Genomic DNA, 17,933 nt, shown 5'->3' on the forward strand with positions numbered 1-17,933 from the left:
GGATGAACGGATGGACAGACATATGCAGCATGTGGGAAGGAGGGTTGCCGTGGTCTGCGACCTGCCAGAGCCTGAGACTGGCTGCTGCAGCCCCAGGTTTCACAGATTAGGGAGGCAAGTGCTGGGGACCTTGGGGAGCTGCTGTCTTCCCCAGGAATTGGAAGCAGCTGTGCTGTGCTCCAGGGATCTGCCACAGTGGAGGGACTGGAGAGGTGCCCTGAGCCTTTTGTGTCTTGTCAACCCCCAGGCCACTGATGAAGATGGCAGGGGAAGGTTCCCACATGGTGTCAGTGGCAATTGCCCCATAATGTCCTGGAGAACAGTGTGTGCCATTGCTGCCTGGGGTGTCTTCAAACCCCTCCAGCTGATGAGGAATCCACATGGCAGGATTCCTGCTGTATGGCTGCAGGAGCCAGGGAGCTAACTACAGGGAATCCCTTCCTGATCCAACCTGCAGCTCAAGGGCTCCAAAATGCTGCATCCCCTGGGAGCCCTTTGTGGACACATGCTGTGCTGAGGTCCTGTGGGAGCACTCCAGGAGCTGTCACCTTCCTGGGCGCTATTTGTCAAAAAGAGGCAAACTTTTCCCTTGTACCAGGATATCACTAGAGATCAAACAAAGGATCTTTTCTTGGTGCTTGCCTCTCTGGCATCATGGAGGTGAATGAGGTGGAGACGTTGTAGGCTTTAGCTGGAGCATCCTTGTCCCGTGCAGAAAACCCAAGACAGCCCTTCCCAACCTTGGAGCCTGACAGGAGACATTCAGGAGTAAAGGGATTTTGTGATGGAGCAAAATGGTCTCATCCCATCAGTGAAGGCAGTGATGAAGGTGAAATTCCCAGAGGGAATAAGGTGCAGTGCAAATGGAGGAGTTAAAGAGCACAAATGGCCAGTGCCTGCTGGGCTCTGGTGGCTCTTCTGGAGGGTTTAAGAATGAAGCAACTGAACTGCCAGCACACAGGGGTCTCTCATTGAAGTGAACTGCTGCATGGGAACCCAGCCTCCTGGCTCTGTCCTTCATTTAAGAGATGCAGGAAGAGCAGTGGAAATTATGTGGAGCAACCTTGCTTTAGCACTAAGCAAATTGGCTTGGAAAATAATTAAAGCTGGTATGGAAATGCTGTTTCAGTTTGATGGATTAGGGACAGCAACACAGCTTTTATAGGGGGAATCCAGTTTAACTGCAGCAGGTGATGTTCTTTTTCTAGTATGGCAGTAAAGTGATTGGGGAGGGCAGCTGGGAGACAGATCATTGGGATTTTCAGAAAGCCTCAGACAAATCTGTGGAGTTATTAGTGGGAGTGGTGGGAGGAAAGGCCAAGTTCTGTTTGATGTGTTCAGGTGTTCTGGGAGGGAGGAGTAGAGGTGATGATGTGGCCAAGGGATGCTCTGTGCTGGCTGCAGCTTTGAGCTTCAAATTTGGTGTTAAATATGCACAGCTGATGGAAATAAAGCACAGAAGGAATAAGTAACGGTGGATGTGAATTGGCTGGAGGAGCCTGGAGGCCTTCCCTCTCCCTGGGGTGCCTTCCTTAGGTCAGAAGCTGTTGCTGATTACACAGCTGGGGCTGTGTTCCTCCTAGGACCCTGTTTCTCCTGGAACAGGCCCATCCCAAGGGCAGATTCAGGCAAGTTGGTTGGGAAGGCTTGAGCTGGCAGGAGCACAGGGTCATTGACAGAGCTGGGGAAATGAAGGGGGGACCTCTTCCCCTTGAGCTGCAGAATAGGTCCCTGCTGCTGTGGGGGCTGCGCCGGGCTCCTCAGGAGTGAGATGAACGAGATGTGGCTGCTGCACAGGCTGTTCTGTCCTCCCCTCAACACTGATCTGGTTTTGAACTAATTTTCCCAAGGACAACAAAAAGGATGGAGACAACTGCTGCCCAGATTTTGTATCCTGCTGTCACTGTGCCAATTAAGGAAAGGGTTGCCATATTTTATTACTTTCTTCGTTAATGCACGGGTGGAGCAGCATAGCTCTTCTAAAGCCTCATTCTTGGAAGGAGCTGAGCAATCTCGGCTGGAGCTTTTTTGAGGGGGAAGAGAAGTTAAAAAAAAAAAAAAGGGATAAAAAGGGGAAGGGGAAATAAATAATCATATTTGGTGTGGAAAATACCAACCTGCAGAATTAACATTTGTCTGAACACATCTGGATATCCTGGTGTGGGACTCTGAAGGCTGGCCAAATTCTGCCTTGGGTTGAGGCTGGGGGAGACCAGAGGGAATTTTATGTGGACTTGGAAAACATGGGTAAAAATGGGGCCTGGATGCTGCTCAAGGGGAAAGCATGAATTTTGGGTTGGGTGCCTGTGGCCTCAGGTGATGTACACCAGGATGTCTCCCTCCCAGGTATGGATGGGGTGATGTGGGCAGCATCTCTCCTTCAATATCTCTCCTTCCTTCTTCCCTTGGTGCCAAACCTCTGCATCTCTCCTGGCAAACCCGTGAGCTTAAGGCAGTGATGAAGAGCTTTGATAGTGCGAAAATAATTATCTGGGAGAAGAGGTGGGGGAACCCTTGTATCTAGGAACCCTTGGTGTAACTTGCCACGGGTGACCCATGTACCCTCACCACACTCCTGCTGCTCCAGGCTGGCACACAGTGTTTGGAGACCATCTGGGCTGGAAGTAAAAGCAACAGTCACTGTGTCCCAGAGGATCTGGCACTGGCTCTGCACTGGGCCTGCATCATCCTCAGCTCTGCCCCCCTGGGGTTTGCTGCCCTTCCCCATCTTTTCTGTTAGTCATTGATTTCCCACCCCCTCCCCCTTTTCCCTTAGTTTTGGGCAAAGCTCAGATCAACACAGAAAAATGGTTGGTTGGATGTCACATGCTGTTAACTTGCTGCTGCTGCACAGTGTCATTACAGGCCAGCATGGACAGGGCCACTGACTCTTGGGCACAAAGGACACGGGGCTGTCTATAAACAGTGGTAGTATTTTATAACTTTTATATTTAGGGAGTTAATGACTGTAAAGAAAACACATTTTAATCTAATCAACTATTCCATGGGCTGTGTCAGTCCTGGACATCAAAGAGAACATCAAAGTGAGAGGCATGAAAGGCTCTGATGGCAGCATGGCTGCTTTGCCAGGTGTAGCATCGTGGAGCAGGGCTCCCCTTCCTCCTCTGAGGGGGCTCCTCCAGCAGGGCTCCTGCAGCTCCAGACAGGCTCCTGTCCCTGCTGCTGTACTGCCTTTGAGCAGGCTCCTGTGCCTCCTCCACTCGTCCGAGAGGGCTCCAGCTTCTGTCCCAGCCTGAGGCTCCTCTTGGGTATGTCACAGGTCTTGTCCCAGCAAGGAAAACAAGATTAATGTACAAATGTCCCTCAGTAACAAAACCAAAGGCTGTTTAAACTTTCTGCATTGTTTTCCCTTGGATAGCAATGGAGCTGCATGTGAAGCCTGAAGTTGGATATGGGAGATGCTGCTCTGTGGGACATCTGGCTCTGGCAAGGTGTTGGGGAGCCTTTCACGTCAATCCTGATTTTTAAATTCTTTTCCCAGTCTTAGGCTATGAAACAAATCCTGTTCTTGTCCTTTCTTTTTTTTCATCTTTGTGTTTGCTGACCGGGGAGAACCCGTGAGTGATGGGAGGCAGGAGAGGCTGTGCCCCCAGCTGGGCTGGCACAGGGATTCTTGGTCTGGGGCTCTTGGTGCCAGGCTGCAGCTCTGGCACAGGGAGAGGCTGGCGTGGGAGGTGCCTGGAGCACTGGGGGTGTATTGGGACCCCTCATCCTGCCAGGTCTGCAGCATGGGGAGCCCACTGGATCCAGGGCAGCCCAAGCAGCCAGCAGGCTCAGGGCCAGGAGCAGTTTCCTCCCTGCTGCTTTCCCATGGCTGTGGCAGCTCCGAGGCTTCAGAAACCCTCCGTGGGCTGTGCAGAGAAAGCTGCTGGGAGCCCTCACGCTCCTCTGCTTGTTTGGATCCAGCAACTTCTCCACTGTCTCTCTTGGGGAAAGAAAAATAATTTTAAATGTGTGTATGTGTTTGCAAGGCTGCATTTGGCCAGCAAGAGCTGCTTCAGCATGAACATATGAAAATATCCAAGGGATTTATTTTATAAGCCCCTTGAGCTGGTGCAGGGAAGAGCTCAGGGTTTCCTCCAGGCACTTGCACATCCTATTTCAGACAATAGGGAAGACATGGTGCAGTGGGGTGGGGGTGATGGAACAGATATGTTCAGTGGGATGGGGATGGGCATGGCCCAGTGTGGCACCTGTGCAATTTGCCATTTGCAGGTGCTAGCAGCAGCCTGGGGCTTCGAGCAGCTAGACCCTCTCCTGCTGCTGGGTTATCCCCCTAGGCTTTGGTTACAGCCCTTTTTCATAGAATCCCAGGCTGGTTTGGGTTGGAACGACCTTAAAGCTCGTCCAATTCCAATCCCTTGCCATGGGCAGGTACACCTTCCACTATGTCAGGTTGCTTCAAGCGCCCTCCAGCTTGGCCTAGAACACTTCCAGGGATCTAGGGACAGCCACAGCTTCTCTGGGCAACCTGTGCCAGGGCCTCCCCACCCTCACAGGGAAGGGTTTTTCATCTTATCCCCAAGCAGAGCCTGTGCACCACACCAGGGTGTTCCAGGGGTGAAAACAAAGCTAGGTTGGAAGCAACCATGTTGCTTCCCACAGGGTCAGTTCCTGCAGTGCCAGGGTGAGGGGTCCCTGTGGCTGTGACTGAACAGGGCTCTCCTTACATCCACAATGAGGGACACCACAGTGGGCATCACTTGGAGCCTGTCTTGCTCTGGCTGAGGAAACCAGGAGGTACCACTTGTGCACTGGATGGTGGGTGAGAAAAGAGCGGCTGGATCTGGTTCCATGTCACTGCATGACTGTTTGGGAACATGCTGGGATGCTGGCAGAGGCTGGGTAGCACTTGGGATGCAGCTCCTGGTGCTCTGCAAACCAGAGTTGGGAGCAGCAGGTTGAGTTGCCTGCTGGGAGCTGTTTTCCAGCCTCATGCAAGGGAAGGGAGCTAAAAATACAGCTTGTTTGCCTCCAGCTGGAGTTGATTTAGGTATCCCTGGCTGTTGTGGAGTGCAGCAGAGGACAGCCAGTAGTGGAACTTTGCCAAGTATAATTTCACTGCTATGCCCTCCCCACCCTGCTCCAAAAAGCAATGGCCAGGAAAAGCAGGGAGCAGGATGGGATGTTAAGAGCTCCCAACCTGCTCTGCTCAGAGTTTCCACGACATGATTTGCCTTTTCTCCTTCACGAGAAGCAGGCCTGGAGCTGCTGGAGGGGATAAGAGGTTTTTCTGTGCCATGCAGAGCAGCATGGAACGACAGCACGGCCACACCCTGGTCTTGGCAGCACACACCAACACAAACATGAAATCATGTGGTTTCTCCTGATTTTGTCTCCAGCCTTGTGGTCCAGGTCCTGCCCTGGCTGGGCTGGAAGGTGTGAGAGGAGCTGCTTCTCCTCCTCTTCCATCCCCTCCATGTGGCTCCTGTCCCACTGTAACTCCAGGCTCTGCTCCATGTGGGATGAGACAGCTCCAGCCTGTGCTTGCAGGGGCCTGGCAGGGCTGGAGTTGACAGCATCAGAATGCAAAGGGTGTCAAGGTATTGCATGGGTGATGTGTCCAACCCCCCACGCACCTGCTGCTGGAGGACTGGAGCAGCCCAGGAGTGCAGCTGTAGCCTCACATCTCTGCTCTCCTTCCTTGCAGGTTCCTGACAACCTTCCCTGGTTTTCGATGCTGAATCAGGATTGTGTTAACTAAAGATGGAAACACTGGAGTCAGAATTGACCTGCCCAATCTGTCTGGAGTTATTCGAGGACCCCCTCCTGCTGCCCTGTGCCCACAGCCTCTGCTTCAGCTGTGCCCACCGCATCCTGGTGTCCAGCTGCTCCTCCAGCGAGTCCATCGTGCCCATCACCGCCTTCCAGTGCCCGACCTGCCGCTATGTCATCTCCCTCAACCACCGGGGCCTGGAGGGCCTCAAGAGGAATGTGACCCTGCAGAACATCATCGATCGCTTCCAGAAGGCGTCCCTGAGTGGCCCCAACTCCCCCAGCGAGAGCCGCCGCGAGAGGACCTATCGCAACAGCCCTACCATGTCCGTGGCCGGCGAGAGGATCGCCTGCCAGTTCTGCGAGCAGGATCCGCCCCGCGACGCCGTCAAGACCTGCATCACCTGCGAGGTGTCCTACTGCGACCGCTGCCTGCGCGCCACCCACCCCAACAAGAAGCCCTTCACCAGCCACCGGCTGGTGGAGCCCGTGCCTGACGCGCACTTCCGTGGACTGACGTGCCTGGAGCACGAGAACGAGAAGGTGAACATGTACTGTGTCGCTGATGACCAGCTCATCTGTGCCTTATGTAAGCTGGTGGGCCGCCACCGGGACCACCAAGTGGCATCACTCAGCGATCGCTTCGAGAAGCTGAAGGTAAGGATGCAGGATTCCTCCAGAGTGCTCTGAAGCTGTCTGTGTGGGAGCAGAGGTTGCAGTGAATGTGATGTGAACCTGTGTGGATGATATTTGACCTATATGATGTTTGAATTCCCTCTCCACCCCCTGTGCATTCTGAATAAGCCTGCAAAACACTTTTCACTCCTTTTTTTTAATGAAAAAAAAATTACAGCAAGTCCCATCTGAGGTCATGCTGGTGAGGCGTGACTGTGGCAGCAGTCATGTTCCCATTAGAACCCTGTTCATGTCTTTCTCAGCTGCTGCTTCCTCTGGCCTTTCTCCCTTCATGTTCCAGGCTCATTCTGCCCCAAAAGTGCTTTTCTGGGATCTTTGACCTGTTCATGTTCAGAACAAAACCACTCTCTCCGCTCTCGTGTATTTTGAGGGCAGAAGGAATACTTCAATGCTCCAGCAAAAACACAGAACACTTGGGGTTTTTTTTGTGCAGACCAGATTATTTTTTCCTCCTTGTTTTTAAACAAACTGGTGCCTGGAAAGAAATCTTCCTAGATGTCCAGTTTCTTGGGCTGGTTTCCTATCTCCCCATCTCCAGACTCTCCTGAACTTGCTGCAAGGTGCCCAGTGCTGTGACTTAACATCCCTGATGGCATGAGGAATGGCATGGGATGTCCTGGGTGTTTCTTCTTCATATTCCAGCCACCAGGTTTGGCTTTGGGCTAGTGCTGCCAAATAGGGCTTGGGGAGCTTGCTTTGCCTGCCTGTCTCCCATTTCATCATCCTCACCTAAGCTTCCCCGGTGTGCAGAGCTGCGCCAGCAGCCGTGTCCGTAGTCCAGGACATTCTTTTTCCATGAGGAAATGTCTCAATTAGCAAATTGGAAACCTTCAAAAGCAGTGACCATGTATGTTTTCATGCAATAAAACCTGGGCAGAGAAATTAAAACCCTGGAATATTCCTCCCTGATCCAGCCTGTGCCAGCCAGGCAAATCCTTTTGAGGAAGCCTAGCAGGTTGCCAGAACACTTTTCCCTTTTAAATAAGTCTTAAGTGATTCTGGCCATGGATGGAAGCTCTCTTCTGCTGAAAGCATTCTTTCTGTGCTGTTCATCCTGCCCAGCACCTCAGTCTCTGCAGGGCTGGAGCTGCTGGGGGAGCAGGGCTGAGGGTGGCCACAGCTGCCTAGAGAGGACCTCAATGTGTGTCCTTCTGGTTCATCCTCCAGCACATCTCTGCCTCTGGCTGTGCCATGGTGGGGCTGGTTTTGGCTGTGTCTTTTCCTGATACTCTTCCTCCACTGCAGAAATTGCTCAGGATTGATGCCGGGCTTCACCAACAGAGCCAGTATTTGTTTTGGCATCTTGTGCCATCTCCTTACATGGCCTCAGTCCAAGCTCCGACCACTGTGTGCTCCTTGGCAGCAATGAAAATCCTTGCAAGTACCTGAAATACTTGAAATCCTTAAATGTGTGCTGATAGGATGCTGCGGCCTGGGAATCTGTGGCCAGTGGAGCAGCTGCTGCCTCCCTGGGTCTGCCCCATGTCCCTGCCCACGGTGGGGCTCTGCCCCTCTGTCCCCTCCTCAGGACGTCGCTGCTGAGCTCAGTGGCTGCTCCCAGAGCTCTGCAGTGTTCTCAGGCAGCCAGCAGTGAGCAGATGCACTTAATCCCTGGCTTTGATCCCGCATCCTGAGTGAGCTGGGAACGCCTTTCAAGTTAGATTTTTTTGATGAAAAATTGGGTTTTTGAAGTGAGTAACTTCCTGTTGTCAGAAGGGCTGTGCTTTCCACAGATATCTTTGGTGGGGAATTTTTTTTGTCTCTTTAGAAGAGCTGAGTGCCTGAAACTGGACTAGTGTGTGTAAATGAGAAACCTTCTCCCAGTGCTTCCCTTTCTTCCAAGCTGGTTTTACATGTAAAGTCTCCAGCATATGCCAGCCGCCTTTCTTCCCTGTGGATGCTCTGATGATCCATCCATACTGTGTTATACACCTCCAGATGTTTTAGGAACCATCTTTAATCCCTTTAATGCATGTGATGGGGTTTTTTTTGTGCATCTTCAATTCCATTTGTTAATGTTGTAAATTACAATTCCAGCCAGTGTGAGCAGTTTTCTGGATTTAAGCAGGGACCATGGGGATGCCAGGCAGGATGGGGCAGAGGATGGAGTGCTGAATCATGTCCAGGAGCTTTCTGAAGCTGGGGTGCCAGGGATGGATGCGGTGTCATTTTCTTTCCCTGGGAAGGTTCATGTCAAGGGTTATCAGCTGCAGATACCATTCCATGGTTCTCTGATTGCCCAGTGCTGAGGCAGCACCAACACCGCCGCTGTGTGAGCATGGCTGGGAGCATCCATCAGGATGGTGCTGCTGGTTTTCCCTCTCTGTGGGTGTGGGATGGGTCGAGATGCTGAGCACTGGCTGGAAGTCGACATTAAAGACGAAATTAAAACTGTGTGTAGATTAAGAGCAAAACTAATGGCCTGACCTAGATACAGCGAGTGCCCAGGACAGCAGTGCATTATCTGCTGAGTGAAATCTCAGCCAATTATAAATTCAGATTGCTAGAAATTTGTAATTGCCATCCTCTGCAGTGCCTGCCTGGGTCCTGCCTGTGCTGCTGCCATGCTGAGGCTGGGGCATGGCTACACTGGAGGATACAGCAAGAGCAGCTCTGTGTGCAGAGCTCCAGCTGGCTCCCCCATCCACGATTTCTGCTGGAAGGAGTATTTGAAGAAAGGATTTTGCCTTAATTACTGGCCTCTGTCGGTGGCTTTTCTGTGAGCTCTGCTCCCTTTAAAGAGCCAGAGAAGGACCAGCTCTGAGGAGGCTTTTCCTTTGCTGGTGCTGTGTCTTCTGTAGATTGACAGGCTGGAAATATGCAAAAGAAAGAGAAGTGTGTTTTGTAACACATCTGCTCTCTGCTGGAGAAAGAGCCATGAGCCAGGTGGAAAACCCATCCTCTGTTACCTGTCAGAGCAGCACTGCCTCCCGTGGGGCTGTGGGAGTGAGACCGGGATTAACAAAGCCTCTCTGTGCTGACAAATTGTGCAGAGAGCTGGTAGTGATTCCAAGGCTTTTAGGAGAGTGGTAGGGTAGAAAATTGAGGAAAACCCTCCATCACACTTCCCCATGGGACTTGTTCACCTGGGAGCTGCGAGTGTGTTCCCACTAGTGCAGGGTGAGTCACAGATTGCTGCTTGATTTATAATTTACTGCACTGCCATGGTGCTCAGAGGAATTTTGGTGTGTATATCTCTATTTCTTCACACCAAGAAGAGTCAGCTCAGGACAAGGGCTGCAGTTGTGACTGCTGAGACTCCCACAGAACAGATGGGGGCAGTTCCCAGCAGGAATAGAGTTCTGGTGGTGTCGGAGCTGTTGGCACCTGAGCCCTGAACCAGGGATGCTTTGGCTGCTTTATTTCCAGAAGGGGAGAGAAGGGGATGCAGCCCCAGCCAAGGCTCACTCCAAGTCAGTGGTGCTGGAGGCTGGAACCCCCCACTGCTGTGGGGACCTGAGGAGGGAGCCCATGTCCCCTCAGGTGCCACAGCCTCAGCTGTGTGGGCCTTTGGGCCCCCAGCTCAGCCATGAGCTTCTCAACAGCTCTGGGTGTTTTTAGTGTTATCTCAGAGCCACGCTGTTATCTAGTGACCTCCCTGAGCAGGGGCACCTGTGCCACACACCAGGGTCCCACCACAGGGTTCTCATCCCCATCGCCACCCTCAGAGGCAGAGCAGCAAGTGCTCAGCTGACACTGAACACCCAGAAGATCCTCCTCATCCCTGCTTAAATATTGATTGTTTGGAGGTCACGGGGGCCAGGAACCAGCACTGAGGGCTGGGATCTTTGATAATTTGCTTTGCTTCCCAGAAATCTTCTTTTTAGGGAGAGTTTTCCTTTTTAATCTTATTAATAACTAAGCTATTATGGATATTGAGGTAGCAGAGCTGCAAACTGCTTTGATTAGATTAATCTCTCACTTTTTCCAAACCTACATTCACATCCAAGATGATTTCAATGTTGCTATCTCAAGAACAGTTTGAGCTGGAAAATGAAAGCATAAAACTGTGTGAAAATCCCTTGATGACTCTATGTTTGGGATGAGGCTGGAGAATTCATCTCTAGCCTTTGTATCCTGGGAGATGGCAGCCCAGAACTGGAGTCCAAGCTTTCTGGAGGGAGAAAGATGGTTTGTAGATGAGGTTCTTTTTAAATAACAGGTGTTACCTTCTTTGATCAAAGTCCTTGTGTTTCTGCAGCAGGGTGTGGTTGCCTGTCTGCTTTTCCCTTCTGTAGGTTGTTGAGCTGTTCAGAAAGGCCTCCCTTTCAGGTGACCCTCTTGCACAGAGGGACTGTGGAGGGTGCGAGTCTCCATCCTTCCCCATCCAGTGGCTGTATTTCTGGAGAGCTTACAGCTGCTGAATTTTATATTTTATTTGGGTTTTTTCCCTCTTTCTGCTCCGGGCACTTCAGCCATGTCAGTGACAAGCCCTACCTGAAGGCAGACTGTGCTGGGCAGAGCTCAGTGAGATGGGACCAGGGGTCACAAGCTGCTTATGTTGGAAGGTGCCACCCTGTGAACACCTGATTTGGGGGAAACAAAGTCTATTTTTGCTTTTAAAAAAGGCATGGCCAGCAGTTTTGGAGAGCGTAGCCCTACTTGAAGGCTGGGCAGCAGTGCTGGCCTGAGAGCAGCACTGGACTGCAGGGTTTGGTCAGTAAGCTGTGCCTGGGGCTGTGTGCTCTTGCCCCTCCTGGGCTGCAGGGCTGGGTCAGTGGGCTGTGTGCTCTTGCCCCTCCTGGACTGCAGGGCTGTGCCCGGGGCTGTGTGCCCTTGCCCCTCCTGGGCTGCGTGCACGGTGGCTGCTGCGAGGCCACCAGTGCTCCTCCCCCTGCACCACCTCCCTGGGAGATGGAGGAGCAGCAATGCTGTCCCTCTCCCCACAGCTGGCAGCCCTCCATTCCCCAAACAACCAGCAACTTTGCCGAGGGATTGATATTCCTGCCCTGAGTAGCTCTTGTTTAATGTTCAGGATATATTGCATTTGGGCACAATGAATATTCAAGAGTGGGAATGAGCAGAGCTCAGCTGATGCTGCTGGCTGAGTGCTGGGGGTGATGCTGGCTCTTCTCAGGCTCTGTTTGGTGATTCCTGGCATGTGTGTCCCTGAAAAATGGGTCCCAGCAACGTTCAGTGGCTTTGAGTAATTTGGAAGGTCGGCTACGTGCAGTTGAGTGTCAGATGAATTTCTCAGAAGGCTCAAAACCTTGCTCTCTGATACTGAATATTGCTATTATTATCACATTAGCCTATGAAACACCTGACAGGTGTAATTAAGTGATTTTACCTTGACAGCTGATGTGTTGTTTTTTTTTTAAAAAAAACAGCTTGGAATATCCAATTGAAGTCGTTTGATGTGCCTTTTTGTAGAAATCAATATGCAGTAGCAGCACATCTGCTGATAAATCCTCCTGTGTCAGGAGTGGAGATGGATCTCAAGGACCTTGAGAAGGAGGAGGTGGGGTTACCTTATGAGCTGTAGGCTGGTTCTTCTGAGTGTCCCAGCTCCTGCTTTGTGCTTTCAGCATCTCCAGGGAAACCATCCTCTTGCTGAAAAGTGCTTGTTGGCTACTGTGGAGCTGGGCACGTCCCCCAGAGCTGACAGATTCTCTTCCCCATGGCAGCTGTGACCTTTCATTTGACCTCAAAGGTCTTTTCCACCCCAAAGGATTCTGTGAGCAGCAGGAGATCAGCCCATCTGGGTTTGATCTCTATCAACAAACAGGTAGGTCTGTGATGAAGAAAGCAGAGGTGTGTCCCCAAAATTTTCTGAGCTGGCTTCCAGATGAACAAGTTCTTGCACCTCTGATACTGCTTCTGAGCTCTTGGCTGGGTGGTCATAGGAGGGCTGGAGCAGCTGGGGAGCCCTGTTCTTGCAGGGTGTCCATGCCCCTGCCATGCTGTTTGATGTGCAATGGGAGCATATAAAGTCTGTACGTGTGAGGTAGAGCATTTTGTCAGGAGGTGGAAGAGGAGGCTGTGCAGCCAGGCTGGGTGGCAGCACTGGAATGGTGCCGTGTGAGTTCCTGCTGACTTGTTACTCTAAAGAGGCACTCAGTGCCCCTGAGCTGCCTGTCCCCTGTGCTGGGCTCTGGCCATTCACAGCAGGACTAGGGCTGTCTTTGGGTCTTCACAGTGTCTGTGGGAGCCAGGCCCTTTGGGGCATAGATCAATGTCCTTGGCTCTGCTGCATGGAGCAAACAGAGTCTCAGGTATGAGGAGCGGGGATATTTCCAATCATTTTAGTCTCTATGGCAGGGATTAGGCATTTCCTGGTCCTGCTGCTTGCCTTCCCTTCACTTGGTTGGTTTGGGAGAGTATTTTGCTTTGATGGGAACACGTCTAGCAGTGTTCTTGGGAGGGATATCAAACACCACCACTGGTGTGAGCTCCTCTTGGCTCTACCTCCGTCAGCTCTTTGCATGTGGGGCTTCATCAAATGTTTTCCAGGATGGAGAAACCTGGGCAGCCGAGGGCAGGACGGGCTCCTGCCCCATGGCCAGAGGTGCAAGCAGCCACAGTGGCCAGGGAATTGGGTGGGATGTCCCAGCAGGAAACACCTTTAACTCCTGAGAAAGCAGGATGTAGATTTATCCAACAGCTATCCCATGCACCCTGCCATCTCCTCTGAGCATGGCCCTTTTTGAGCCCATTCTGAGCACTCCAACTTTTCCAAGCATTCACATCTGCTTGTAAAAGGCTGGGATTTGGGCATTTTAGTGCTCAAAATCATCACGATATGCAGCCAAATACTTGTGAGCCAGCTGAACCCCTTTGTGTTCTTGTGCACATCTCTGGTTTATGGGATAAGCTCAGCAAATAATGTGGAATAAGGTGTGTGTCATGCAGGATGTGCCAAAATGATAAATCCAGATTCCTCCCTTGTTTCTCCAAAGGGCTTTTGGGAACCAGACATCCGGTATCCAAAAGAAAACACGCACGGGTTGTCTTTCAGCATGAGTTCTTTGGCTTTGTTTGTTTATTTTTGTGATGATGGTTATTGGAAACTAAAGGTCAAGAGACAAGAGAGCCTGATGGATGTGCTCACTGCAGCTTTGTGTCCTGGCTAGAGTCAGATGCTTGTGGTAGAGTGATCCATAAAAATCCAGCCTATAATGGAAAACATGAAAAAAACAAGTCCATTCTTTGGCCTGCCAAGGAAGGAGCCGTGTCCTGCCTGAAGCTCTCCCTGTACTATGGAGAAGGAGAGGTTTCCAAATGGTTCAGGGGTAATGGAGCTGCAGCATGACGCCTGACAAAACCCATACCTCTTTCTGAAGTGTGTTTGTGAAGTTTCATCTCAAAATAACTCACCCTGAGTATTTCCATACTTCTCAAAATGGTGTTTTTCCTGGATAACTGGTGCACAGAACCATTTTTTATTAACACTGGATGGAGGATTGTGAGTTTATTGGGTGCAGAAATTGAAAGCTGGCTATTCCCTGATGGCATCTGCAGGCATAAAGCTGGGCCAGGATGTTGGGAAGCTGTGAGCCCATGGTGCAGTCAAGAACGCTGATGTTCTAGGGGACTAATGACTAGGTTAAAGGCAGGAGAGTCTGAATTTACATCTGCTTCCAACAGCCGTGGCTTTGTCAGCAGACTCCTGACAGTCAGATCCAGCAGGAAGCCACGCAAGGCTGAAAAATGGAAGGATGCTTAGAGAGGGTGTTAAGGAGAAAGCAGCTGGAGCGGGGGGGTTTAGGAATGTGTTTTAGGAATGCTGTTTGCAACATAAACTTACTGGTTTTGTTTGGAATGTGCCAGGTGAGGACAGAGCAGGTTATTTATGCATTGCAGAGATGGAGGCGAGACGTGTGTTGTGGCTTTCATTGCATTCTCCTCCCAGAGACTCTCAGGCACCAGTACAGGGACCATGAGGTATTGTCCTCCAGTGGCAGGGCTGGAGAAAAGGATGCAGTGGCATCTCTTCCCCAGCCCCTTGGGAAGCATCAATCTACTGGCAAAAGCTAAGGGGTTGTAATTCCTACCCTCCAGCTCAGGAGGCTCTGGAAGTGGTGGGAAACAGGCAAACTGAATAAACCAAGGACTCAGCCCATCTCCAGGGTCCGTGGAACAGAGCATGGCATGGCATGCAGTGTCCTCTCACCAGGCAAGGTCAGGCTCTGCCCACTCCCACAGCCTGTGTGTATCTGTGGTGTGGCTTCCACATGGCATCACACTGCTGTGGGCCTTGGCAAGCCCCTGCTTTGATGCCATCCCAGGGGCAGATTGCTCATGGGATGCTCCTGGGCTTCCTGCGCCTTTGGAGTGCCAGCTCTGAATAGTGCATCAGCTGCAGGGGGGATTCACAGCTGCTGTGGGTCACTTCGCAGTGCCACAGGCTCGGAGGGGGCCGGTGCTATTCCATTGCTGCTGGAGGAGTCCTGGGGTTTTGCTTTAATCTTACAAGTGAGGAGATGAAAGGGTGAATTTTTAGCAGAGCCAGGCTACAGGTGATGTGTGCGAGGCTGAAGTCTCCCACTGTGCATAGTTTGCCCAGTCCCATGTGTGAGCTTCGATGTGCCAGCTTCTCCACCCGAGGGGCCAGAGCACTTCCCTTGGGAATGCCCTCTCCCTTCCCCTAGGAGCATGCCCACAGGCCGTGCTGAGCTTGCTGAGTGCCAGTTGCTGGGGACCAGAGCAGTGCTCAAAGAGGAATCTGGTGTTGGTCCTTTGGCTGATGCTTCCACTGGAGATAAAGTGCCAGTTATTTCTTTCTTGGTCTTCTCTATGTTTGGTCTTTCCTTGGACACATCTCCCAAGCACCCCTCAGGGGAAGCCACCCTGCAGGCAGCATTCCCAGCAGTTCATCCCCATGGAAGCCGGTGTTTTGGAGGTGGCAGGTGCTGCCAGAAACGCAGTTTGGGCATCTCTGTTCCTCCTTCTCCCCATCACCATCTCTAAGCCCTGCAATCTACCTCAGGTGTAGCATAGTTGTTATGCCCTGGAAGAAGAGAAATTATTGTCTTGAGCTCATTTTTATCTGTTTTCCTGATGAAATGAAAGGGAAATTTCTTGTTTCCCTTCCCACACAGTGATAGTGTGGCAACTGGAAAAAAATCGATATTAAAGTTTAGGACTGGGAAGAGGGTGAAGGAGGGTGGCACAGCCTGGGGCTGGTCCCAGGGCGGCCGAGGCCTCCATCCATCGCAGGGACTCCCTTCACCCTTTTTAATGCCCCTGCCTTGGGAAGGCCCGGCCTCTGCCCAAGACTGTGTTTGCTCAACCCCTTCATCTCTTCTTTAAATCTAGCATTTCTGTTTCATCTGATGCCACTTGGTTCTTAAAGCTGTGATTCTGAATTTCACAGTGTTCCTTGTCAGTCCCAGCAGGAAATATGTTTGGGACCAGTTGGGAAACAGAAGGGAAAAAAATTACCAGAAGGGGTTTGTTTCACTCCTTTGATCTGCATTTATTTATTTATTTATTTATTTATTAGCAGAAAGCGCAGCGAGAGCACAACTCATCTCCCACAATCTGTTTGCTGCTTGCTGGGTATTAGAGAATGACACCAGCTGGGCTGGTAAAAAAGTCTTAAAAAAGAATAATCCCAAAGCCACATTAGCAATTAAACATGTCACTCCCTGAACTCTGGAGTTTAATCCATTTTCTTCCCACTTTTTCTTTTCCTTTTTTTTTCGATTCTCTCTTGCTTTGTTTCTGGGTTCTGGTCGGAGGCCATGCCAGATGGGGGTTGTGCCTCAGACTGATGCTGATGAGTTATTTTATATTCTCCTCAGGATTAATTAATGCAATGCATGGGCAGCTCCTGGGTGACAGCTCCATTCTGAGGGGCATGGGGTGAGCGGGGGTTTGGGTCAAAACTCTGAGTGCAGGGTTTGAGACACTGAAACATGGAGTCCCTAAAGTTGGAAAAGACCTTTAAGATCCAGTCCAACCATCAGCACCATCAGCTTGTTCATCACTAACCCATGCCTTCCCAAACCATTCTATGGTTCTAACGCAGCAGCAGGGACAAAGCCCTTTCTATATGGGACCACAGCCTTGAGAAAGAGACATGGGAAGCCGATGGGGTAACCACACCCTTCCCATTCTGGGCAGCAGGAAGGTAGGAGGGGCTGTTCTCCAGCCCCACCTCCCCTCGGCTGGGCTGCCGGGGCCAGGCTGGGGGGTTTCCCATCCCTTCATCCAAACTGGGTGTGAGCAGAGCAGAACAGGGGATGCCTGGGGGTCCCGCCTGAGAGGCAGCCCTGGCATTGAGCTCCATTCACTGCTGGGCTGAGGCACAGGCAGAGCGGGGAAAATTAAGGAGAATAGAGAGTAATAAACGTGACGGTTTGGGAATAATTTAAATCCAAGTCATGCCCAGCCAGGGAGTTTATTGTCCAAATTGCCCACGGCTGAGCTTCGTGTAACCTTGGGTTAGTGAAGGGATCCTGCACACCTCTAGTGTGATCTGTGGTGAGTTATTTAGTGCTCAAAAGCTACTTTTTATCTGTTGTAAAACATCATGAACGAAAAATAGAAATTCAATTCTAATGGGACTGTTCCAGAGCCCAGGCTGAGGCCTCTCATGGAAGCTGTTGCTCACAGCAGCCCTGCCAGCACATAAATCTGTGGCGTCAGAGGGAACAAAAAGTTCCCATTGGCAAAGATAGTCTCTAAAGAAAGATGAGGGGACTAATGGGGGGAAGAAAGGGAGGAAAAGCAAATTAGATCAAGGTTCAGTGAGTGACCCTCAAGGTTGGGGTCTCCCAGTGTGGGAGGGTTACTCTTGTGCTTTGACACTGTTCAATGGTGAAATAGTCTTTAGACCCATTGGTGGATGAGCAGGAAAGGGGCTGCTGGAGCCAGATGGGGCCAGGAGTGGGCAGGGAAGGGGTTGGGAGCAGGCAGGGAGCAGGATTCCTGTGTCAGCCTTTCATTATAATAACTCCGGATTTGCTGCAGAGAATGGCCCAAATGTTTTGGCTGTTGCAGCTGAGCTCCTGATGTGGTGGCAAAGGATACAAAGAGGTGAGGCTCCGATTTTCCTGGATGTGGGAGTTCCTGTTGTTCCTTCCATGTGCATAGTCTTCCTGAAGTGTTGCTCCACTGCTAGACTTCATAGGGGGCTGCTGCAGAGACCTTTGGGGTTCCCAGACTCTCTCTCCCGTTGGGAGTTGGGAGTCAGGCCAAGACCCCAAGGAGCTGGGATGCTCTGTGCAGCTCCCTGTGCTGGTGATGCTGGTCTGCTGCCCACCAAGCCAGGCCCCAGTGGGACTTACTGGGCTGAAGGGTGCCTCTGGTTCAGGCTCCATCCCAGCTATCCAGGGGATTTGGGAAGCCCCTGCTTTGGGAGGAGAGGGGATGTGAAATGAAAGTCATGTCAAATCAAGCATCCCAGGGCTGGTATGTGTGTTATGCTGAGACTTTGGAGAGAAGCTCAAACCTTGACTCAAATCCACTCCAAAGGCTTGGGAAAAAAAAAACAAAAAACAAAAAACCCACAAAACAAAACTCAAAAAAACAACAACCAAAAAAAAAAACCAAAA

General features: G+C 51.2%; 1 protein-coding gene across 3 annotated transcripts in view; it reads left to right on the top strand.

Moving 5' to 3' along the window:
- MID2 (midline 2) overlaps positions 1-17,933 on the top strand; it is a 63,304-nt gene that overhangs the window by 9,738 nt on the left and 35,633 nt on the right. For all 3 annotated transcript variants that reach the window (XM_054641500.2, XM_077185953.1, XM_077185952.1), the window contains exon 2: positions 5,672-6,393. In XM_054641500.2, the coding sequence (XP_054497475.2) occupies positions 5,728-6,393 (666 nt within the window). In that variant the 5' untranslated portion in view covers positions 5,672-5,727. The remainder of the gene's footprint in view (positions 1-5,671; positions 6,394-17,933) is intronic.

Source organism: Agelaius phoeniceus, chromosome 14 (assembly GCF_051311805.1).
Source record: "Agelaius phoeniceus isolate bAgePho1 chromosome 14, bAgePho1.hap1, whole genome shotgun sequence".
In the NCBI taxonomy this organism is placed as follows: domain Eukaryota; kingdom Metazoa; phylum Chordata; class Aves; order Passeriformes; family Icteridae; genus Agelaius; species Agelaius phoeniceus.